Source organism: Kryptolebias marmoratus, linkage group LG14, assembly GCF_001649575.2.
Source record: "Kryptolebias marmoratus isolate JLee-2015 linkage group LG14, ASM164957v2, whole genome shotgun sequence".
Lineage (NCBI taxonomy): Eukaryota > Metazoa > Chordata > Actinopteri > Cyprinodontiformes > Rivulidae > Kryptolebias > Kryptolebias marmoratus.
In genome coordinates this window covers 21,940,656-21,963,993 of record NC_051443.1, presented here as the reverse complement: position 1 = coordinate 21,963,993, position 23,338 = coordinate 21,940,656, and the positions used below count along the sequence as shown (strand labels likewise).

At 37.2% G+C, this 23,338-nt stretch overlaps 2 protein-coding genes across 4 annotated transcripts in view; one reads left to right on the top strand and one right to left on the bottom strand.

Annotated features, from left to right (window-relative positions):
- The window catches only part of musk (muscle, skeletal, receptor tyrosine kinase), a 26,324-nt gene extending 12,753 nt beyond the window's left edge, over positions 1-13,571 (bottom strand). The window contains exons 1-12 of one of the 2 annotated variants that reach the window (XM_017410401.3): positions 13,223-13,571; positions 10,645-10,771; positions 8,983-9,134; positions 8,702-8,829; positions 8,479-8,620; positions 8,252-8,376; positions 5,164-5,323; positions 4,665-4,671; positions 3,029-3,292; positions 2,683-2,876; positions 2,397-2,420; positions 2,224-2,312 (exon numbers count right to left, since the gene is read on the bottom strand). In XM_017410401.3, coding sequence (XP_017265890.1) covers positions 2,224-2,312; positions 2,397-2,420; positions 2,683-2,876; positions 3,029-3,292; positions 4,665-4,671; positions 5,164-5,323; positions 8,252-8,376; positions 8,479-8,620; positions 8,702-8,829; positions 8,983-9,134; positions 10,645-10,771; positions 13,223-13,292 — 1,482 coding nt within the window. In that variant the 5' untranslated portion in view covers positions 13,293-13,571. The remainder of the gene's footprint in view (positions 1-2,223; positions 2,313-2,396; positions 2,421-2,682; positions 2,877-3,028; positions 3,293-4,664; positions 4,672-5,163; positions 5,324-8,251; positions 8,377-8,478; positions 8,621-8,701; positions 8,830-8,982; positions 9,135-10,644; positions 10,772-13,222) is intronic. The other variant, XM_017410400.3, reaches the window with a different exon arrangement.
- Positions 13,572-15,296: 1,725 nt separating this feature from the next.
- On the top strand, positions 15,297-22,713 carry rassf6 (Ras association domain family member 6). 2 transcript variants are annotated; one of them, XM_017410499.3, is made up of 11 exons: positions 15,297-15,440; positions 18,725-18,796; positions 19,756-19,834; positions 19,961-20,121; positions 20,275-20,375; positions 20,901-21,100; positions 21,199-21,300; positions 21,394-21,445; positions 21,536-21,654; positions 22,183-22,280; positions 22,592-22,713. In XM_017410499.3, the coding sequence occupies exons 2-11, from the start codon at positions 18,738-18,740 to the stop codon at positions 22,665-22,667; spliced, it is 1,047 nt and encodes a 348-aa protein (XP_017265988.1). In that variant the 5' UTR covers positions 15,297-15,440; positions 18,725-18,737; the 3' UTR covers positions 22,668-22,713. The 2 variants fall into 2 exon arrangements, with proteins under 2 accessions (XP_017265988.1, XP_017265989.1); XM_017410500.3 differs by lacking the exon at positions 15,297-15,440 and adding an exon at positions 16,133-18,472.
- Positions 22,714-23,338: the final 625 nt, after the last annotated feature.

Sequence of the window (23,338 nt, the reverse complement as noted above, 5' to 3'; positions counted from 1 at the left end):
AAGACCACAGTGGTGCCTGTGGTCATCGGGGCCCTAGGGGCAGTCACCCCCAAACTGGAGCAGTGGCTACAACAGATCCCAGGAACAACATCAGATATCTCAGTCCAGAAATGTGCAGTTCTAGGCACAGCCAAGATACTGCGCAGAACCCTCAAGCTCCCAGGCCTCTGGTAGAGGACCCAAGCTCAGAGGATGAAACAAAGACCACCCGCGGAGGGTGAGAAGGGATTTTTTATTTTTTTACAGTATATGATCACTGTATGCATCATTTCATTTTCCAAGTGTGAATTTATCTTTTCACTAATTTTAAGTTTAGCTGCATGAATGTAAATATTACACCCCCCTTAGAGAGCTGTTACTGTCTGCATGACCAAGGGCATTTTTATTTAGAACTGCTTTTGGTATGCCCTCTATTCAGCCACATCAGTGCAGTGCTGGGCAAAAGTTTTAAAACACTGGTAAAGTTGCTTCAAAGGAGCCAGACTTCCTTGTAATTTTTAAGTGGTTTTAATTAATGCTAAAGGGAATGTACGTAAGCACCTTTCCAGCAAACCAGGCTACTCAAAGCAATTGAAAACACAATCTGCCGTCATTTACCGATCCACGCACACATTCTTACAGCACTCTACCACATCTCTGCAAAACTACTCTGAATAAATCATTCTATAGAGTCTAATCAGTGCTTTAGATTCCATTCTTGTACCAATGTAGCACATCAGAGACAATGAGTGGTCTTGCTCGACATGTGACTCCTGCCAGGACTCAAACCTCTGACTCTCTCATTGAAGGACAACTGCTCTAATGACTGATCCACAGACAACCCAAAAGTTGTTTTATTTGTTTGTTTGTTTGTTTTTTGTACTTTGTCTGTTAATCTTTTGCAAAAGTCTTTTTTTAGAAATAAATACATATGAAAAAATAGTCTTTTGTCTTGTTATTTCTGTTATCTAACGTGAATATGGATCTGTGTGTTTGAAGGACAATTAATTAATTTGTGAACTCAACTTTACATTAGATAAATAATTTCAGATAATTCAGCCACATCTGAGCTACATTAGATGGCAGTCATTTCCTGAACTGAGTGAATGTACACTTATAGATGTGAAGAACAAAATAATGCTCTCTGGAGTGTGTTCATATGCCTGTACTAGAGTCTGTGAAGCATATGCGTGTAAAAGCTAATTGCTTCCAGAGGCAGGATGTGACATAAGGGGCTCCTCTCTCTCTGCTGACCTGGCACAAACATGCACACACTCACACTCACACCCACACCCCCCCACACACACATGCACACAAGACTGCACAGAAGAGTAAAGTTAACAGCTCACCCTCTCACTGAGCAGAACCGTAAAAACATAAAGAGGCTTTTGGGCTCCGGGGACTCTGTTTGTCTATGTGTTTCAGTTTGTGTGTGTGTGTATGTGTGTGTGTGTGTGTGTGTAGGTGTGTATGCGTGTCTATGTGGGCTTGTGTTTGCACTTGTCAGCACTTTTTGTGAGTGTCTAAGTTTTTCAGTGAAAGTCAAGGATGTTTGATATGAAACTGATCATCCGCACTCATGACATTTAAAAGTAAATAAATAAAATCTTTAATACAATTGTTAAATTTTACTGTACTATATAAGTTCACCAAGGTTGTTTCTGTGCTTTCATCTAAAGACATCCACCAAGTTTAACATCATGTATGTTTGTGTTTTGTTTATAGAAACCTAAAATGATTAACAACAAAGCCATGGCTGGGCATTTCTTGTAGGAACCATAAACTATCATTTCGATAACCAACGCCATCCTCAAAGACTGGTAAAAAAAACCTTATTTTCTCAGTACCTGAAGTATTTTGAAAACTCTAACATAATAACTCTTTTAGGTTGCATCTGCCGGTGTCTGATAGTCTTTCCTTCAGTGAGCCTTCAGTGTTGACGTAACATTATAATCATTATCCACAACTGAGCATACATTTGTATTGTATTTGCATTCTTTGAACAAGGTGGGTTTGAAGTGAAAAAGAAATTACAAGCTCTAGTTTTAATTTAATGCATAAATGCAGTTTTTGAAATATAAAAACAAAATAAGCTTTCCAAATCACATAGAGACTCAAACATGCACCAAGATGCAGATTTTCACATTGAAATAAACCTATTTAATGCAACTTTGCTCTAAAATAAGAGTTATTAGTCTTTTCATTATCTGCAATCAACTGCACCACCTTGTTATAGTCATTTACCTGCTGACTCCAGTGCTGACACTGGATCCCAGACCTCGTCACATTCACACTGCCTTGGTAGAAACGACCTCGGTCATTGTAACAAGATTCTGTTTACAACAAAGAAAAATAACATTCTGTAGGAAGAAGATTTTAACAATCACTGCTTTATAAATGATTCTTTTAACACTTACTTGTTATCTGATCCTTTTGTAAGTCTGAAATGTATAAAAAATAGGTAAGAAATTTGCATTGGCAAACTATTCTAATTACCACTTTTAGTGATCCTTATTATTAGTACTTTTAAGCCAAAACTGATACATCTCTGTTGTATTCAAGTAATACGAGCAGTTGTTACACTTACAAACATTTATAGATTTAAATCATAAATGTTCGTATAAGTAGACTGGATCATGCAGTACGTTTGTGATAAAAAAAATTAAAAAATGCTTCAGACTGCCTCAGTAAGTTGTACCTTACCTACAAAGGGAATGTGTGTGCAAGCACTGGGATCTGTGTGAACACTTGGTAAGGTCTGACAGTTGGGCAGCAGTGAGATGGAACTGTGGGACCCAGTGAGAGGACTCAAAAGCCCAGCCTGAACAGACCCGGTACCCTGCAGTACCAACCACTCCTTATGGCAGTACAGCTCCTTCACTGCCAGGCAGTGTTCTCTGTTTCACAATGGAAGAAATAAATGACAATAATTAGCTATTATTTGTACAGTTTATTAATTCATTTTTAATAATCTCTGAATGTATTCACTTTGTAACATTTCTGTTATTTTTAATCCACTCAGTTTTTTTCTATAACCGAGTCGTGCTACCTGCAGACTGGTTTGGGGGCAGGTCCTAACCCCGATGGGTTGCAGTCTGGAAAGGAGGAGTGGCACAGCAGAGAGCTCACAGCGGGGCTACACAGCCTACTGAGTCTTTCGAGCTCTGACCACCAGCTCTGAACCAGGTACTCCTGCATGTTCTCGGGGTCCGAGAGGGAGGCATTAAAGAAAACCAGTGCGTCATCTCGCAGGATCGTGCGGCAGACATCTCCACGATATGCACTGCAGTAGCCTGTGATGTCTTTATACAGTCTGTTGAAAGGAGATGAATGTAAACAAAAATCTGCACTTCTAATCACTGGATGTGATTATCTGAGCCATACATGGTTGAACTTCAATGATAGCTTTGAAAAGACGAAACATGAGCAAGATGAATGGGTAATGTCTTGTAACAGAATTCTTTTTTGTGAAAATATATGGTTTGTTGTAATAAGGAAGCAATTGTTTAAACTGGGGAATTTTGTGTCATCTGGATATTTTCTTTATCCTACTTGCTTTATTGAATTTTGGCTTACATGATTAGATAGAAGAAAGATAAAATAGAAATAAAGAAATGGTGACTGTCTCCAGAGCAATCCTCATTTTACGTTTTTGGCCTCCAGTCAAAAAATATGCAAGTGGTGTCCAGTAAAAAGTACTGAGAACTGTTTTATTTAACCTGAAGTATCTCGTTTAAAATGATCCAGATGTTGATCATGAAAGAGGCTGTGGATGGTTTACTTGGATTACATCCTGCCTGTTAGACTTCCTTGTTGCTTGAATGAATATCTGTTGCATACTTTGCATAAACCTGCCTAGATGTGTCCCAGACTCCCTGTATTTCTGTTTTTCTTCATTTACCTACTTGTTTTTCTGCTTTTGTCTCTCTTTTTTTTTTCTTCAAGCATGAATAAGCTTCACATCTACCCCTATCTTTCATTTTGACCTTTTTCACTGCCAGCCTGTCTGATAGTCTTCTTTCCTGGCCAACTTCCCTGCTGCCTCTCTGTTCTTCAACCTTGATAAACTCCAGATGTCACCTCTTGGCGAGACGGATACTTCTAAAGTTAAACCATGAAACTAAACAGTGACCTTTAAATGTATTCTTTGCTGTTCCTTTCTTTTATTACCAGTCACTGTGTTTCTGCTGTCCAAATGTGGTCATAGGTTATTAAATTACAGTAAAATTGAATCACTGAACCTATTCATGACCTGCAATCTAATGTTTCCTATGTCGCTCAATTTTCATCAGGCAGCCAGATGTCAGCATTTTTTTCTTTCACTCTCCCTCTGTGTTGTTCTTGTTCATATCTGCCAGTACAGGTATGTCTGTCTTTGCAGTTACATAATCCAGATGTAGCCACCGGCAATGTGCTGTGGTTTAAAAAAACACAAATTCACTGTATGAGATACTAAAAAATTGTTTAGGGTTAGTGGCCGAATTACAAATGAAGCAACAACACTTGTTACAATGTTAGCCCAAACTGAAAAGAAATATTAAGCAATAAATTTGGGGGGGGGATACAAAACATAGGATAAGTTTGATTAAACAACTTTTTCTTGTTTTTAAATTCTACATTGAAAAATTAATAAACTAAAGCATGGCCACTTCAAAGAAAAAAAGAGAAAAATGTATTTTTCTTACCTCCACTCTTTGGGAAAATGGCAATACCCAGAGGACACCAGTTGTAGATGGAGAAGCAAGAAGATGGAAGATATACAGACAAAAGAAAGTTGACAGATGAAAATAGATCTTTTTAAGAAGAGCAAAACTACCATGTTGCTTTTTATCAGGTCATAGTGAGGGGACTGAGGAACAGCCAGTTGGAAGAACAGTGTGTATGTGTGTGTGTGTGTGGTCGATGACAGGGAATAAGAGGTGTATGTGTCTGAGTCCTTGTTGATTTTTGCGGTGACTGCAACGGGGGAGCCAAATAAAGTAGGCAACAAACAGCTGAAGCAACAGAAACATAACTAACCAGCAGCTGGCCCAACACTAAGCAGTAGCCAGTCAAAAACAACAACTCACTGAGGACAAAAAGCGCAAAGGGAGTAAGTGTGACGACTAGGTTGCTCTTAATGTGGCAGTTTAAAAAGCATTTAATGAATCCTGATAACAGTTAAAAATCTAACTTTTACATTACCTGCAACTGTAACTGTTGCACTTGCTTTGACAGTGTTGGCTCCAGCACTGTGTTTATTCGAGGCCACGCATGTAAACAAAGCTGGTTTCTTCACTGTCACTTTAAGAACAGACATTATTACCTCTCCCACCAAGGTCTCCTCCACTGAAGCACCTGAGATCTGAAAAAAAAGCAAAAGTCATAATATTATTCTTATACATAATTCACATACACACTTTAAACCATACTAGTAAAACAAAATCAAGATTAATAAAGACCTAGCATTCCATGAAGGAATGCATTATGCCAGTAGCTTTTCAATATAGTTTCACTAAGATTATTTTATTTGAGAATAAGTTCTATTTTTGATTAAACCTTGAAAATAAAATCAAGCACTATCTTGCATGAACTATTAGTGCTTGCAGTATGCACCGTGAATGACTATAAGCTACTACCACATCATATAACTTAGTATCTATCAAATTCACTGAGGTATAGCCACTTTTGCATAGGCTATGGTTAATTAGTTGTGGCAGTCATCTTGAATTGGGTTGATTTTAAAAGTTAATCAGTTGTAGAGGTGCCTTCAGTAATTACTTTCTGAGAGTTTTATTGAAGTCTGTCCAATGGTTCATGAGATATTTTGCTAACAGACAAACAGCGTTGGCTCCAACAGTTAATGCCAAGGTTTTAAGCGAAGATGCCACACAATGTAATGTACTCAAAGTATATGTTGGGTATGATAATATTGGCAAAGCCATTTATCATGTTTTCTAAGGTCAGTTGGCTCTGATGGCCATCTTGAATTGGGTTCACATTAAATGTTAATCAGTAATACTTTTCTAACAGATATTTTTCAAAAGAGACGGCTGACTACACTAAATTTTATCTCAATAAATGTAAAATTGCAGTGGTTCATGGGATATTTTGCTAATGCTACAGACAAATAAGCACACACACTCACATGGTCAAAAACATTGTTGTTTCTCCTTTGGTGGAGGGTGATTAAAATTATATTGAATGGGACATTTAACTATACTTTTTTTTTATACCAAAGCGTTTATAATAATGCAACACTGAAACTGAGGCGCAAAATACAATTTTTACTCATTTTGTGTTTATATAACTTAAAGATTCACTTCAAAGTGGATTTGAGTTAAAGTCTAAATCCACGTTGTAAGGACTGTCTTTTGTGTTAAGTCTTGATATTAATAACTATAAAAGCATGTGTGTCTACTAGTTATATAAACACTTAAATTTGGGTGACGTGAAAAATGATAATCCTTGGACAAGCTCTAACATTCACACAATGTAAATGTGTCCCTAAAAAATATTTTGGCTGTTGTTGTTAGTTCCAGGATTCAGGCTTATACATATAACAGTGATATATGTGAGGTTCTGTAATGTGTGTGTGAGTGTGCTGGTCTAGGTGACGACATGTGTCTATGTCTAAATTTGAAGCTGTGTTTCACACAGCCTGTTTTTAGGACATGCTCACTCCTGCCGAGCTGAAATTAATGACCTTAACAAGCTGCCAGAAAATCAGCCCCCACAGTCATTTTAATCAGAGCACACAAATACAAATAGCGTTTAAAGGTATTATGGGATCATAATCACTTTGTAGCTAGCACCTGAACTAGAAAAGAACCAGACATCATGTGGCGTGAGTGGACCACAATAGCTTCCATTTAAAAAGTAGGTTGGCTGCTGCCTTTATTTTCTTTATTATTACCAAATATTAATATTTTCATCATCATCAATTAACTTTATTTGTACTAACTTATACTGGCCATGCAGGATTTATTTTGATAAATTCTTCATACTCCTCTCTAGTACAATAAAAAAATAAATAAATAAACCTTCTCTTAAACCTCGTAATAATGTGTATTAATAACTAATTGTAAGGCAGTCTGTTCTGTCTTCTGTCACCATGATGAGAATTCCCTACAATTTATATGACTAATCCCACAGCCGGTCTGAAAGCACATTAACTGGTGTGCCTGTGTGTGTAAAGTAGACAGAGACAGTGATGGATGAAAGGATAATTTCTTGTAAAGTCATTACGGATAATGGATTCATGGTTCTAAGTTGTGTCAGTGCTTCTCTGTCCCCACTGAGTCACTTTGAGCAGATGTAGTTTCTCAATAGGCTGTTTATCTGTCATCTTTCTTTCTTATTGGGTTGTTGTTCTTTCCGACAGGTCACTCCTTATCTTTATGCTTCTTCTAGATGTGATTCTATGCCACACTTGTCATCTCTTGTTAGCAACAAAAATGTAATACTGTTGTACTGTGGGGGACATATTGAAAGCATATTTTGGTTCCTCTTGTACCTTTAGATAGAATGGTTGCTGCAAATCAGGAAAAAAATTGTTTTAAATGATTGCGTTTGTCCTCAGATAACATCAATAATATCCTGAGTTTGAGGTTGTTGTCTTTTGAGGATGACCTCATCCTGATCCACAGATTATGAGGCATTGCTGAGCAGTTTTGTGAGAAGAAAAAAAAAAAGTAAATTGATCCTCACAGTCATCAGATCACACCCCTGTGGAACACCTATGAGAGATTTAGACTGACACATTAGACACTGCTATCCATTCCCATCCTCAAAACTGGAAGAGTAATATCCTGTCATATCTGCAAAAATGCATTGACTAAAACCAAAGCACATTGAAACTCGTGGCAACATTTGCATCTCATCAAGATGCTTAATTTTATGTCTGAGCTAAGTTCATATATTACATACATTACTTGCTAAAATACAGATTCTTTTTATTACCTATGTATTTACTTGGCAGTGTAGAAAGTTAAATACAAAAATGTAACAAAAAAATACAACTCCTTAACCAACATGTAATCCAAACACAACTGCTGTGAGCAGACAGGTATGTTCCACTTGATATTACAAGCTTTTATGGGACACCAAGTTAACACTATGGTACTTAAATGGTTAAAATCATTGGGATTTAAATATCAAAATAAAAATTCAGTAGCCAGAATGACATACAACTAAAATCAAGAAAAAAATAAAAGCTAAACAATAGCCATTTTTTGTCAAAGTTTGCGTAAACATACATTCACATGCAACAACAATGAAGTCAGAAGCTCACAGTGTTCCCATTTTCCAGCCAGGTGATGATGGGTATTGGATTTCCTGTGGCATTACAGTCCAAGGATATCTGACTACCATACTCTACTCTCTTCTCCTTTGGAACTTGGAGGATTCGTGCTGGAGCTGTGCAAACGCACAAACAAACACAATAGTAGATCCATAAAAGACATGGTTTCTGAATGGCAAAAATCTTAAAGGTTGGGATTACAGTTTCAATATAAATACCTTGTACTTCAATGATGACAGGCTTTGAAAAAGCTAAACCAAAGCTGTTCCTTGCCACACAGCGGTACTGTCCTGCATCCTCTTTCTGGATGTTATGAATTTTCAATGCCCCATAGTCAAGAATGGTAATACGGTCACTCACCTGCAAGAGATTTGTTTTAAAGGTAACAATTATTTTGGAATGTTGCTGTTAGATCTTTTTTTTTATGCTGTAGGTGCATACCTTGATAAGCTCACCGTCTTTGAGCCAGGTGATATCTGGTTTGGGATTGCCGAGAGTAACACATGGCAGCACTGCCTTGGATTCTACCAGAAGGGTTACATTGGTGGGATGCCGCTTGATCTGAGGTTCTGACAGAAAGACAAAAGACACAAAATGGTGGTTTAAAAATATGTTTAAACTGTAACACTACAACATATTAAGAGTTTTGGTAAAAAAAAAAGATGAAAAATGAAAAGATAGCTTGAATATAGCCTTGAATTCTTGGAATAAAACTAACTTACTCATCTTAAGCTGAAGAGCTCCACAGCTCTTTGCAGGCTCTCCGATACCATTACTGGCGATGCAGCAGTATTCTCCATTGTCCATCTCTTTTACTTGAGGAATGATCAGCATCTGACCCTTCTCTCTGGTAAAATACCGAGTGTCATAGTACCTGGCAGATAATCAAATAGGGACAAAGCAAAGAGCATAATGATATATAACTTACTGTTTTCAAATGTTTACATTTTTATGGCCTAAATGGTTATTGTTCTCTTGGATGAGTTTTTTATTGTTGTATTGTGGTTTTTGCCCCTGTTTCTAAGGCAAATTTATCCTGTGGGAGACTAATAAATTCTTATCTTATCTTATCTTATCTTAAATAAAAAACTTATGTCATTCAAACCTAATTAGATGTAGGCTCCAGAATTAGTCCACTTACTACGTTTTAAAAACTTTGAAAAGAAAGAAATAACTAAAAGATTTTAATGATAATGAGTTGTTATCACTAACAAACTTGAGACTTGTTGGTATCAACAGTTTCTTACTGTTGACTCCAGCTATTCATTCTTTCTGCAGTTATGTTAGCTTAGCAATGGGTGTTTTCATCCTTGGCAATGGGTGTTTTCATCCAGTAGCTATAAGCTACTGTTTTGTGGTAAATGGCTTGCACTTATATAGCGCTTTATCTAGTCCAAGGACCCAAAGCGCTTTACACTACAATCATTCACCCATTCATCCACACATTCACACACTGATGGCGGTAAGCTACATTGTAGCCACAGCTGCCCTGGGGCAGGCTGACAGAAGTGAGGCTGCCATCACACCGGCGCCACCGAGCCCTCTGACCACCACCAGTAGGCAAGGCGGGTGAAGTGTCTTGCCCAAGGACACAACGGCTGAGACAGCCGGAGCGGGGGCTCGAACCAGCAACCCTCCGATCACAAGATTGGACCCCTACCTCCTGAGCCACTGCCGCCCAGGAGTGTGGTGTGTATGCATAAAACAATTTAATGGCTGATCTAAAAAGCAACTGGACTTTTAGACATGTTGTTTCTCATCTGGGGAGCTTTCTCAGCTCAACGCAGATATGTGCAGAGTTATAAACTTGTAACCACCATGGGATGCTCCTTTGATGTGAGCAACTCCGCATATTTTAGCTTTTAACTGGGAAAGCTCCTTGGATAAAAAGTGAAACGTCGTCAACTACGGAAAAGAAGTCCAGCTGTTTTAATTTTAAACTTAAACATGTTCTGATGGGCTGAGAATTTACAGAAACTTATTTGAGGACTAAATAAGTAGTTAATGTCACTGACTTTTTCCCAATTATTTGAAGTCAAGGACCTATGGTAGAAACTAAATATTTAACCTCCTGGGGGCTTGCATCCGCATACGAGTGCATTGCATTGAAAAAACGCACACCAAAGAAAGGCTTGGTTCTCAGGAGGTCAAAGTCTTTATTTATTTGTTCACTTGCCATATGTAGCAATGATCTTTGTCTAATCTTTGTCAGTGATGTATGTCAGTGAACTTTAACCATAACTAGCTATTACTGGTGATACCAATGTGTGCCTTTTATAGTCTGACATTACTGAGTGACAAAAGGGCATATGTAGCTCTACCACAATACAGTTTATTTAACCACCACAGTGGACTCAAATGATGAGAGGGTTTTGTAAACTTACATAATTGGTTGGTTATTTTTGGTCCAGGTGATATCAGCCAAAGGTTGTGACTCAACCTCGCAGATGAAAGTCGCATTGTGATCCAGCAGGACATCCACTGTTTCTAATAAGGTGATGATACGAGGTGCTAAACAAAGACAAAAAGAAAAAAAGTCACAAAACAGTTTTGGAATCAAATGGTTGTTTTTTTCTTCATAAGCTGGTATTTGACTTGTTGCTTGTCTGTAACAAAAAGGGAAAAAGAGGTGGCTTTAACAGTTTTTTTTATTGATAATAGATATGACAATGAGCTGAATTTCTGCAGTGTATCTTTATTCATACAGATAGAAGTTATCTGTAAGTGTCACTGCTCATGTTGGGGTGGATGCTGCATTGATTTTCACAAATTTCAGAAAGCTTCTTTTTTGTAGCCTAGCATGTTAAAGTTCATAGAGTCCACCCCTACAGCACATTCTGTTCTTCACTTCACTTACGTAGATTGCTTTTTTAAACAAAAAAGATAAATTACTCTGTGCTCAATGAAAATGCAAATTTTTATAACCACAAGTTGTTTTTTCACATTACAAAAAACAAGATTGTGTAATTCATGATCACAGTTTAACTATACAGAATATAACTCCCCTCCATGGTAGTTTATCAGCAAAGTTAAAACAGACTGAGTACATTTTGACAGAGAAAGGGGTTGGAGTTTAGATCAGAGACATCAGGGTTTCTTTAAACTCAGTAGGAGCTGGGAGAGGAACAAAGGAGTGGACATGAAATGGAGAAGAAAACAAAAGCCTAAGATTAAAAGGCTTTAGAGTTTAAAGGACATCATGCTTATATTGTCTCTTGTGAAGCAAATATTTCTCAATGGTTAAAGTGGAAAATTTCTACTCTGAACTTCAGGTCACTGCTGTTATCTGACTTATGAACAGCTGACAGGAAAAAGCTGCTGTGAAGTCCTGATATGAACTTAAACTTGGTCAGAGTGAAAACCTCTGAAACGTTCTGCTTTAGTAAAGATATTTTCATCCCTGAAGTCCTAGTTTGAGCCACATTTGACAGATGCATTACTTTTCTGCAGTACACTGTAATGGCTATTCTTAGTGCTCAGAGTCCAGAAAAGATTAACCCAAAAGAATTTGCCTTAAAGTCACTATGGACAACTAAGTTTCTCCACATGTTTTGATGGTGTCATTATAATGGCTGACAGTTTACCACAAATCAAGCAAGGTTTCAGTTTAACAAACTTAAAAGCACAGGTATGTTGATTTGTATTTTGTGATATATTATGGTATATAAGCATTGTTTTAAAATGATATGCAGAAAGTGTTTTTCCTTCCTCACTCTCTGCTGATTGCGTGTTATGTCTGAACAGATGGGTCGCATCTGAGGTCACGTGACTCATTATTTAGAGCCAAAAAAGAACCATATTGGTCTTGACCTTGTGAGAGATCCTTGTTTAGAAAATGTTGCTGCATGTTGTTTTGACACTGGAGCAGAAACAGAGCAATTTGGACCAGAGGAGGAGGCCACTTACTGGAATCCCATTTGACCTTTATTTTCTGTGTGCAGTTCCATACTGTCATCTCTAACATTTAAACCCTTTGGTGTTGTTTGTGTGTGTGTGTGTGTGTGTGTGTGTGTTTGTTTTTATTTGCAGTTTGTTTTCTCCTGTTTGATGCGACAGAAAGTGAAACCATTGCAATATTAATACATCCCAAAAAACTTATACCTTACACCCCCTTTTGTTAAGCCACTGTATATGGATGATGTATTTTACTTTTAAAACTGCTAATTTTTGAGGGAATTCTTATTTGTCTTGATAAAAGGAAACAGCCTTCTTTCTGAAAAAAAAAGTAAACCATTACAAGTAGTTAATATATATCTCCACAACAGAAGTTAGCTGAATCTCAGTCTGGTCGTACCATGTCAGTCCCACAGTAACTCCCACAGTAACTCTCCCAGAGTAGGTGCTCTGTGCCTTCTAAACATGCATATCTGAGGTTTGCATAGCAAGCTCATATACTGTTTGTGCCAGCATTTGATACACCACTCATATCACATGTCCTGATCCTCAGCTGCACCTACTGGTTTAACAAGATCTGCCCACGTTTGCTGGCAGCGTGACTTCCATGGAGTTGTGCTGATCTGATCCTGTTGAATTGTTGTATATTGGAAAGTGTGATACGGCATCCCCTGTCACATAATGTAGACAGGATGTAGCAAGTTGGAGGAAGAATGTAGTTTAATCAAATTTACACTAAGTTAGCTGAGAAACGAGGCTTTTTTCCCTGCAAGGTGTTTTAGTGTCAAATAGGTGAATGCTCTGCTTTGCATGTGGAGAAAATTAGAGCAGCTTTCCCTTATGGAAGGTCAGAATGTAAAATAGATATGAAAAGAAATGCTCCTATTTGTCCTCAGTTAATAAAATTGATTCCCGAATGCTTGTCTGCTTTTCATCATAGTTTGATTCTGGTCATTCTGTTTATTTATATTTTTATCATAAGCTTGTCATTACAAGTATTACCATCATAGCACAAGCTGAAGAGACACACTAGATTCAAGAACAACCACTGACAAGAATCTGACTTACCTTTCTGTGTGCTGTAAGCCGAGGTTGTCAAAATCAGCAGGAAGACTGTTATGTGTTCCAAAGTCTTCATCCTGCCTCTGTGATGATTAGTCTGAGCAAAGCTTTTGGGCAAGTTAAATAAAAAAAGAATGATAATAAATTGGTAGTTAGAATCCTACACCAGGTAAGGAGATGTTCTTATTGGAGCCCTGTGTGTGTCTGTGTGGGCTGCAGTCAGAGACAGCCATGAGCTCTGTGAGATCAACATGAACGCGCTCAGTCACTGTGTGTGTTTGAACTTTGTGATGGACATCAGCAGCTGATCCGCATGTACAGTCACTCTGGTTTTGCAGCTATGCTCTAAGTTCCAAAGGCTCCAGTGCTAAAGAGCCATCTGCATGCACAGTGGTCAACAACACTGGCGGCAGCTGATCGAAATTTAACAAGAAATATGATGGCAGGCCATCACATTTGTCGTCATTTAGCTGTTCAGTGTTTAAGTAAACATCTCAGCAGTGTACAATCAGTGTGTGACAAATGGAACTTCTGCCTTTTCATATTTCTACTAACAAATATACACACGGGCATATTACACAGCTTACTGTATAACAATCTGACACAAGCTCACGCGAACACACGCAGTCCAGGAGGCAGTCTTTGTGTCCACCTGTTGCCTTCCAGCCTGAATATCCTGTTTTATTTTAGGAAAGGAATGGCATTTCAGTTCATTTGCTCCTTATCTATGCTGCTTTGGATAGACACAGCTATTGTATTCCAACAGCAGGAACCGTCATTCTTTGAGTCTGTGGTCAAAAGCTGCTTTAGTGTTTAACTGTTTAAAGGGATAGCTCAGATCCTTTGAAGTGGGATTCTGTGGAAAACATATAAACGATTAATATCTTACCTGTTAGATCTCTTTGAGTAGCGTTAGTTTGGAAGAACAGTTTAATTCTGACCGGACTGATGAGCCATCAATCAAAGTAATTGCTGCACTAGACTGCTTAAAAGGAACCTTGACATCACTATCACTGCCTTCCAACTGCTACAGTTTTCTCTACTAATATATAACAGTATTCTTGCTGGTAGGCTGCTACAGCTAGCTGCAACTGCTAATATTTTAGCTTGTAAATAACCATTGAATCTGTAGCATAATGGATCCGAAGATAGAGCTGTTGCTTCCCAGCAAAAAGGTTGTGGCCTTTCTGAGTGGTGTTTGCATGTTCTCCCCATACATGTGTGGGACCCAGAAAGAGCAGCTTTTTCTTATTTCCTGTAGAGTGCTTTGTATTTGCTCTTGTTTACAGACAACATCACACCACTAGGTGGTGCTGTGTGCAGGGTAATGATTAAGTTTCTTACTTTTCTTTTTTTAAATAACCCTTTCTGAAGTTGACTGAGGGCAAAACATCACCTAATAATGTTTTAACGTATGAATAGTAAAGGCATCAGCAAACAACAAAAAAAAAAAGAAAATGGAAAAAAAAAGGATTGAAATATTGTTGATTTAAAGCCACCACTGCATTCAAAACCCCTGGCTTATAAATGCAGTACAGTTTTGAGTCTGAACAGTGATTCTCTGACTCCCTCTGCTGACAAAGGAAGATGCAATCAAGAGTAGCATGTAAGTTTGCTGGAATCATATCATCTTTTTCTGTATTTATTTATATTGTTTTATTGATGTTGTAAAAAAAGTTGATGTAGGCTCCAGAATTAGTCTACTAGAATACAACTAGAACTAGAATAAGTTGTAAGAAAGTCTGTCTACCCTGAAGCAAAATGTAAATCTTTCTTAATTCTTTTGCATAGTACTGTGTTTCACATCTTGTAGTTAGTAATGATGGTTAAAGCAGTTTAAATTAGATGGTTTACCTAAATAGCTCAGGGAGCTAAACCATTGTGGAGTTTTTTTTTATCTCTTGCATGCTTAGCTGCATGCAGACCATCATGGCTCTGCCGTGTGCAGCTCTTTCTTTCATTCTTTCGTTCTGCACGCACACGCTCTCATTCTGAAGTGGAGTCATATCTGGTGTCAGTCAGCCACTCCCTCTAAACGCTGTCTCAACGTGTTCTGCAATAATTAACCAGCTGCTGCGGTGTTACTGCACAGGCTCACCTCCTGCCACACGAATTGTACTCCAGACCTTTGAACACAAACACTCTCATACTCAGAGTCACCGTCAGGGCTGAATAATGGACCTGCTTTATTTGCTTTAAGGAGACTAAAAGAAAGACTGGCCAGGTAGGAAACAATTTACATTTGATTGTCTTATTTAAAGCGCCAGATGGGGTTTTACCAATTTATATTTGGTGCCTTTTTATATACAGAAGAACCAACCTACTTCACATTTCAAGACTCAAATACTGTTTAACTGTAATAATAAAATGGTGCTAAGCAGTTTCTGTCGTCTATAAACTTATTAAGATTCTAAAAGTTCAGATCAGGTATCTGATTTACTGTGACTGAACTTGCAGAGTGATTCTCTTTGTTTTGGCTTAAATGGTACATTTGGAAAAAAAAATGTAGAAAGATCTTTGAGTCCCAAACTTAAAAGATGCTGTAATTAGATCAGATTTCTTTAAAAAGAGGAAGTTCACATACAGTTTGAAGTCATATATATAGAAGAAAGAGAAAAAAGGAGTGGAAAAGGGAACAGGAAGGTCATAAAGTGAGGTATTGGGTGTGTACTGTGGCTTTTTACCCCACTGGCAATAGTTTTCCAGAATAAAAGTAGGAGACAAAAACATCACTGTATACAAAGACTCTGTTTCTTATCTAGATAATATTACCAATTTCAAGGGATTCACTGTAGATTTGACTTGGAGTAAGTGGTCACAACACACAGATCTAAAGGTTTTTGTAGAGCTTTTAGATTATTACCAACATTGGCTTTAAAACATTTCTGTTTTAAACATTTCTGTTTTAAAGTGAATTTTGAAAGTGTTACATGTTAGCATGGTATAATATTTTTATTTTTTTTATAAGCTGCTACTTGTATTCTCCTTGGAGATTGTGTGCAAGACATTCTTTCTGAGATTTCACATTTAAAATCAGACCATGACATCAGACATGGTCCTTACCTGTTTCAGTACACAAATCAGAAACTCAAAGCTCCCAAACATCAGCTTACAAACCAGCAGATGTCACTGAGGTAGCCCTGTCTATTCTATTTGCAGACTACAAAATGTGCAAAGCCTGACATTATAAGGCCAGTTTCAGATTTGTCTGCTTCAAAGGCAAACACATTTGTTATTATGTTGCTTAGCTATACTTTGGGCTAAAGATGTTTACCTGCAGGGGGGCATTTTGTGTTACATCAGGACTTTGGAAGACACCTTTTATTCAGTTACACCCGTATGATGTGGAAATTTAAAGCATCTTTTGCACAAATTGTGCAAGATGGATTTTAGTAAAGAAAGACACACCTTTGATTGTGTTTTGCACAACATGAATTCTGTTCATCACCCAACCACAAAATGCATTCGTAGACACACACAGGTTGAATGGGTTTCAAAAGCACACCAGCAAATGTTATCATAGTATTTTAAAACATCATTTTCTATTTACTCTATTGATGCCCACAAATAAACATGACCACCTGGAAAGCACTGTGTACTGACAAAATTATAAATGAAGACATGATCAACTGCAAAGCAGCCATCAGCAGCGGAATAATATGCTTTGATGATGCTCTTATTAATGTCTGATGGTTCTCTTTTGACCACACTGTATCCCCTGCCTTTGAGCTTTCATACATATCAGGGAATATAAATAGTGCAATTTCACATTTGGAAATTTTAGATCAGTGGTTCCCAAACTTTTAAGATTCTGAGTCCCAAAATAACAACAACAAAGCCCCCAACTGTCACTGGTTGAAGTATGCACATATTGCTAATTAGCCATTATATCTGACTATATTCTAAAATAAAAACCTTTAGAATTTAGATGTATTCAGAAGGTTAATTTCAAGGTAGATATTTTAACTTGAAAGAGCAGAACAGGCACAATGAAGGCTGCATCCCACTTACAAGAACGTCTGCTCCACGGAACAATCAGTTTGCACAACTGTAGACATAGAATGCAGATTCTAATAATTCACCTGAGCTTTCAAGTGAAAATGTCTGCAGTAAAAAAAGCCCTTGCTTTGCATGCTTTTGGCTTTCAGAAATTCTTTGTTTGGTAGATTTCCATAAGAAATGAGCTTTAAAACCTAAATGATGATTTACTGTAGAGTGACTGTCAGAGGGATGAAATAAATTACTCTCACAGACTGCACTGATTTATCAGTATGTGTTCACATTTTAAGTGCTGATTGAGTCAGTTATTAGGCTGGAAATTAATTGTATTACTTCGGCACATTTTAGTCTAACATTGCCAGCTGACTGTTTGATGGTAGATGGCTATGTTGACAAAAAAAAAAGATTTCTAAACTATACAAATAAATGGTGACAATGCTTTAAACATTAACAGGCTTGGTGTCAAATTTCAGGAAATGTCTAAGTGTACGAGTTAAAGCATGTTACAAAAAAGCAAAAAAGTTCTGAGTCGTTCATTAATTTAACAAATCATTTTTAACATATTGATTTTAAAAGTAACAGCTTACTGTGCAGCATTTTATTTGCAATAAATTCACCTGCCAGCAGTGCATAGAGAGCAGTACAATGCCTTGCGAGGTATTGTTATATTTCAATATTTTCTCATAAACCTTGCTCTGAAGATGGCATTGAGCATTAATTTTAGTATTGTTTATTCATCCTTCTGCACAAAAGTTAAATGTTGGTCAAAAAGGGGAGTGGAGAAGCTGTTAAATACTTCAAGTATTTCTCACCAGCAAACAGGCTGAGGCAAAGAAAGAATTAAGGAAAATGTCAATCAAGCAGGCTGCTGTTTTTAGGTGGCCCTCACATTAACAATAATTTACAAAACAGAGGGACAAAAGAAAAAAAAAAGAAGGACAGAATGAGCATACAATTGCAGGTTACAGTCACAGTCTTTGGAGTCTTTGACCAAAATATAAACAAACTGGTGGCTCTACGCTGTCATCACTGGTTACTGGGTGGAGCACTGTTATTAAATCTCTTGGAGACTAGCAGAAAAAAAGAAAGTGAAAGAGTGAAGGCAGGACTACAGCAAACGAAGGAGAGCGAGAGAGCGAGGGATAAAAATAACACAAAAACTTCAGAGAGGCAGTCAGAAAGAGATATTTAAAGCACAGAGAGAAGAACAAGACAAAGACACTGAATCCCAGTCTTGGATTTTTCATGTGAGAGAAGGTAAGACTTTTATTTATCTGGTTATTTTAAGAAGGAGTGCAGTAAAATTAGTTTTCAGTAGCATTTCTTGCTTGAGGTCAACATTATGCTGGACACGAGTCTGCATTTAGCAGCAAGAAGCAGCAAAATGCCCTCTGGACATATTATGTCCGCAGGCTGCTTCATGCTTTACCATTTGCCATTCCTGCTCTTATTTTGTGACCACATGCTGTTAAAAATGTTTTTATTTTCTTCTTTTTTTTCACCCTACAGTAGCTGAACAGAGATGTATGCAGCAGCTCTGCCCCCAGTAATCCAAGCAGGAAACGGAAGGGAACTGACCAGGTGATTTACTGCTTATAAAGCTACCAGTCTTACTTTTAAGCATGCCAAGATATTCTCTAGATTTTTTTTATTTATTTATTTTGTATTTTTTTGCTCTTTTCCAAATTCTGACCAGGAGTTTGCATGGGCTACAATGTTTTCAGATGACATTGCAATCTATAGTGAGAGTAGCGAACAGGTGAGAAAGACATAATCTGGTGAGAAGAAAAAAAGTCAGTCGGCAAGATAGAATGCATGTATGTGAATCAGAAAGTGACGTGTATAACAGTGAATCTGCAAGGAGTGGAGGTACGTGAGAGATGAAGAAGAAGGTGCAGGCGGGCCGGAGTGGATGGAGACAAGTGTCAGGGGCGATTTGGGACAGCATGAGAGCTGCAAGTGTGAAAAGGGAAGGTTTCTGAAATGTTACAGAGATCTGCTATGATGTATCTTTTGGCGACATTGGCACTTTAAAAAAGACCGACATCAGGGATGTAGGTGGCAGAAATTAAAATGGTGAGACTTTTTATTGAGAGTGAGCAAAATGCACACAATTAGGAACAAGTTTACAGTATAAGAAGAGCAGCTCAGATTGAGTAATTTGAGGAGAAATTTAGAAAGGTAAAGCTGAGATGGTTTGGACATATGGAGAGGAGGGAAAGTTGATATACTGGACAAAGAATGCTGATTTTGGAGCTACCGGGGAGGAGGAAACAAATAAGACCACAGATGAGGTTCATTGATGTAGTGAAGGGAGGTTGGTGTGGCAGAGGAGAATGCTACAGATAGTGTAAGATGAAGGTAGATGATTTGATGTGGTGACCTCTTAAGGAAGCCACCAAAAGAAGAAGAGTTGATCAACTAAAAGCCATATCAAGACTAAAAATACAATCAAATAAATAAAAAGTGTACCTGTATTGCCCTGCAGTTCTGTTTCCTGTCTAATACTCTACAACATTTTAATGTAATATATATTTTAGAGCAGAGTTTCTGTCACTGTTGAACAACTACAACTGGTTCCTTAAAGAGCAGACTCAGCTCCATCTCACTTATTCTCAGGTATGAGTTCTGTATTTCAGATTTTTACTCTCCGTTTAACACATAGCTGCCACAGTATAGTGTAAAGGAGGTCGATGGGAGCAGTTCAACACCATATAGGTGTCTGTGTGTTTGCTTCTGTAACAGGGTGCAGATGGAAGGGTGATAGTGGAAGGTTTTCTGAATATCTCCTGGGGAGTACGAAGACCAATCAGACTGAAAATGCAGGATGACAAACAGAGTCTTCCTCTTGTGCCAGTGACTAACCCTGATCCTGCCAGTCCAGTCAGCCCAATTGGTAGCAAAAGGTTAGACGCCAGCTTTTGTACATATGTATTAATATGAGATATGTCTATGAGCTTGTGCTCAATACAACAGATAATTTGCATGAGCCAATATTAAAAATCTTGCATAGGTTTGGAGATTATTGATATCATTTTTTTTTGTCTGTCTCTTTGCAGCAGTATGTCACGATGGGGAGAATATCATGATCTTCACCAGATCGATGAGTTGGCAGAGACAGATGAGGCACATGAAACAGTGGTCAAGGATCCTTTACCAGGTTAGCTTCATATTTTTTTCATATTTTTCATATTTTGTCTATGAAGCCATGCTGTTTTAAGTAATGTAAAGTGATGCCTACACTTGTCTTACTGAGTAAACCACAGACTTCTCACATAAAAAAATAAAAATAAACAGAAGTAGAAGAAAGCAAGATAAAAGATCACTTTGACCATCACACATATCTCTTCAAAGTTATTACAGTACCTAGCTGCTTATTAATAAATGTGGGTATTTTATTTGGTAATTTAACAAAAATCAGCTGGGGAAAATAGATATCTTTTTGAGATTGGATTACTTGAAAATCTATTACATCATTGATGGTTTTGCAATAATATTCTTCTCTGTCTTTCTGGTAGACATTGTTTTACAGACAAATTCTGCTTATTAAAGTTTTGAAGACCCTGATCAAATCATTTTTTACTCTCATGTGTTGAGCTTTTCTTTTTAGTTTGATAAAACTTTAATTCTGACAGTATTTAGTTAGTATGAGGTATTGTAACTGCCTATTTTAATTTATCCAAAGGCCCTCCCGTTTATGAGACTGCCACACTTCGTCCTATGAGGCACAAGAACCCTGAGCTGGAGGTGGAGTCCAATTTGTTTCGCTGTATGAGCGACGCCTCGTTGGTTAAGAGGAGGAGAAGAAAGGGGAAATCAGCAGCACAACAAGAGCAAGAAAGACAACATCGCTTTTCCATCAACGGGCACTTCTATAACTACAAAGTACCTTCATGCTTAATAAAGCTCTCATAAGTTTTTGTTCATTTTGTTTACAATTTCCTCAGCTTATGTGCTCATCAGTGCCCTACTATATTCTGCAGACTTCTATATTCACCCCAACCTTTGGTACTTCAACTAAAGTTCGCATCTCAAGCCAGATGACAACAGACCACGTCATAGTGCAGCTGCTAAACAAGTTCAAGGTGACTTTGGTTCTTATTCTGGAACAAGTTGCAAAAATGGCATGCTACCATTCCATTCCACACTGACTTTGAAATTGGTTGTTTCTCCTGCAGATAGAAAACGACCCTCAGGAGTTTGCGTTGTACTGTATTCACCAGAGTGGAGGTGGGGTCAGTGTGCTTTACATGAAAAAGAAATGATCAAAAGACAAGGAACCACTTATGGTTTATGTGTGTCTGTGTGCGTTTTGTCCAGAAAAGAAAAAGCTGTGTAACAGAGACCAACCTCTGTGGGAGCGCATCCTGCAGGGGCCCTCTGATGACATTATGAAGATCTTTTTAATGGACATGCATGAAGAGGAAGTCAGCAATGATGTAAGTTTAAACCCCACGGTGACAGAATTTACTCTTAACTTCTCTCAGAACACATTCAACCGATTATTTCAGTGTGAATGAAATTGCTGACATAATATTTGGAAAAAGGCATTTATGCCAGATCCTCAAGGACAATATTTGGACATTTTTTTGTTGTCTAATGTTACAAACATCCTACAAATTAAAATAAGTCATTGAAGCACATATACAAATGTATTGTGACAGATTTGTTTGCATTCAATCTCTAACAAAAGACATGCTGTCATAATTTAAGCTAGTATTTAAAAACAATGCAAAAGTTTAAACTTTTTATTGAACAATGGCAGCAAAAATGCAACATGCATCAAAGTAAAACATGAAGTAGAAATGTGTATGTATTTTTTTATAAATACAAAGTTTATTTGGTTTTGATTAATTCTTATTATTGAAGGAATTCTGAATCTAAAACATTTTACATCCCATTAAATGCCCTCACTGTACTTTGGTAAATTTAATTACCGAATTTTTCTAAAACCTCTCTGTCTTTAGGTTGCTCAGTATCTGAACTTGGAGCTTCCAATCTTGGAGCAGGTTCTATTAAGACTCCGAGAGGAGGAAAGCAAAGAGATTCAAACAGTCATCAACAGGTATGCTAAATATTGGATTTTTTTTATTTAAACTTTGAAAAATATATGTTCTTTTCAGCTAGTTTGTCATTTAAAAAAGAGATATTCAGATATGACAAAAGTAATGAACATTTCTTAGTATAAAGTGGGACAGTGTTCAGCTCACTTCTTTTGAATGAATTCTTGAAAATGAATCAACTGTAATAAGATATGGTGGCCTGCAGAGGGCGCATAATTCATGTTTTTATGTTTTATTACTGCTTTGCTTAGCATTGATGTGTCTCCTCCTGTGTTCTCTTGTGTGTGTGTGTGTGTGTGTGTGTGTGTGTTAGGTATCACCACATTCAAGGACTTCTGTCTCATATGCTGAATTTTAAGACGTCCCCTCACATTGAAACCAGCGTCTGACAACTGCTGAACTCAGTTTTGGACCAAAAAAAAAAAAAAAAACACTTCAAGAACTGAACATATATTTAAAATGTTTTTTTTTTTTTAATTAAATTACAAATTGTAATTTAAATAATTGTAATTTGTCACAATTTGAATTGTGACACATAACATGAAGACTTTTAGGAGCAGAAAGACCATGTGACAAGCTGTTACTAACAAACCATCAGTAAAACACATGGTGCACCTTTAAATCCTACAAAAAAAAAGTCACCTATAAAGTTTACGTCAAACTTTTGATATTTTTGTTTGCAAATGAAATGCAGAATGCATTTTTAAGATGTTGCCAGTAAATGTGTTTGTTTGGGGGGGGGGGGTTTGTTTGTTTGTTTTTAATAATAAAAAAGAACAAAATTATTTTTTCTGTTTTGTTATTTCTGTTTTTTAGGCAGCGAAAATGTAGGCCAAAAGCTTTTCTTTTTCTCTTTTTTTTTAAAGGATTAGTAATACTTGGTAGATTACACAAACAAATTGTATTCATTTTATAAAATTGATTCAGGTGGCAGAAGTATTCAGATGCTTCTATTCTCCTCCAGTGATTAAACTGTTTAATGCTTTAAGTCCATACTTTTGAATGTCAAAATTCAAAAAGTAAAAAATGAATAAATAAATAAAAATGGAAAGAAAAAAAA

Bases quoted from the DNA above. Each gene is read 5' to 3' on its own strand.
- rassf6 (XM_017410499.3), top strand. From the start codon at position 18,738: ATGTATGCAGCAGCTCTGCCCCCAGTAATCCAAGCAGGAAACGGAAGG. The intron at 21,101-21,198 runs GTACCTTCATGC...TATATTCTGCAG, and splicing joins GGCACTTCTATAACTACAAA to ACTTCTATATTCACCCCAAC. The intron at 21,301-21,393 runs GTGACTTTGGTT...TTTCTCCTGCAG, and splicing joins AGCTGCTAAACAAGTTCAAG to ATAGAAAACGACCCTCAGGA.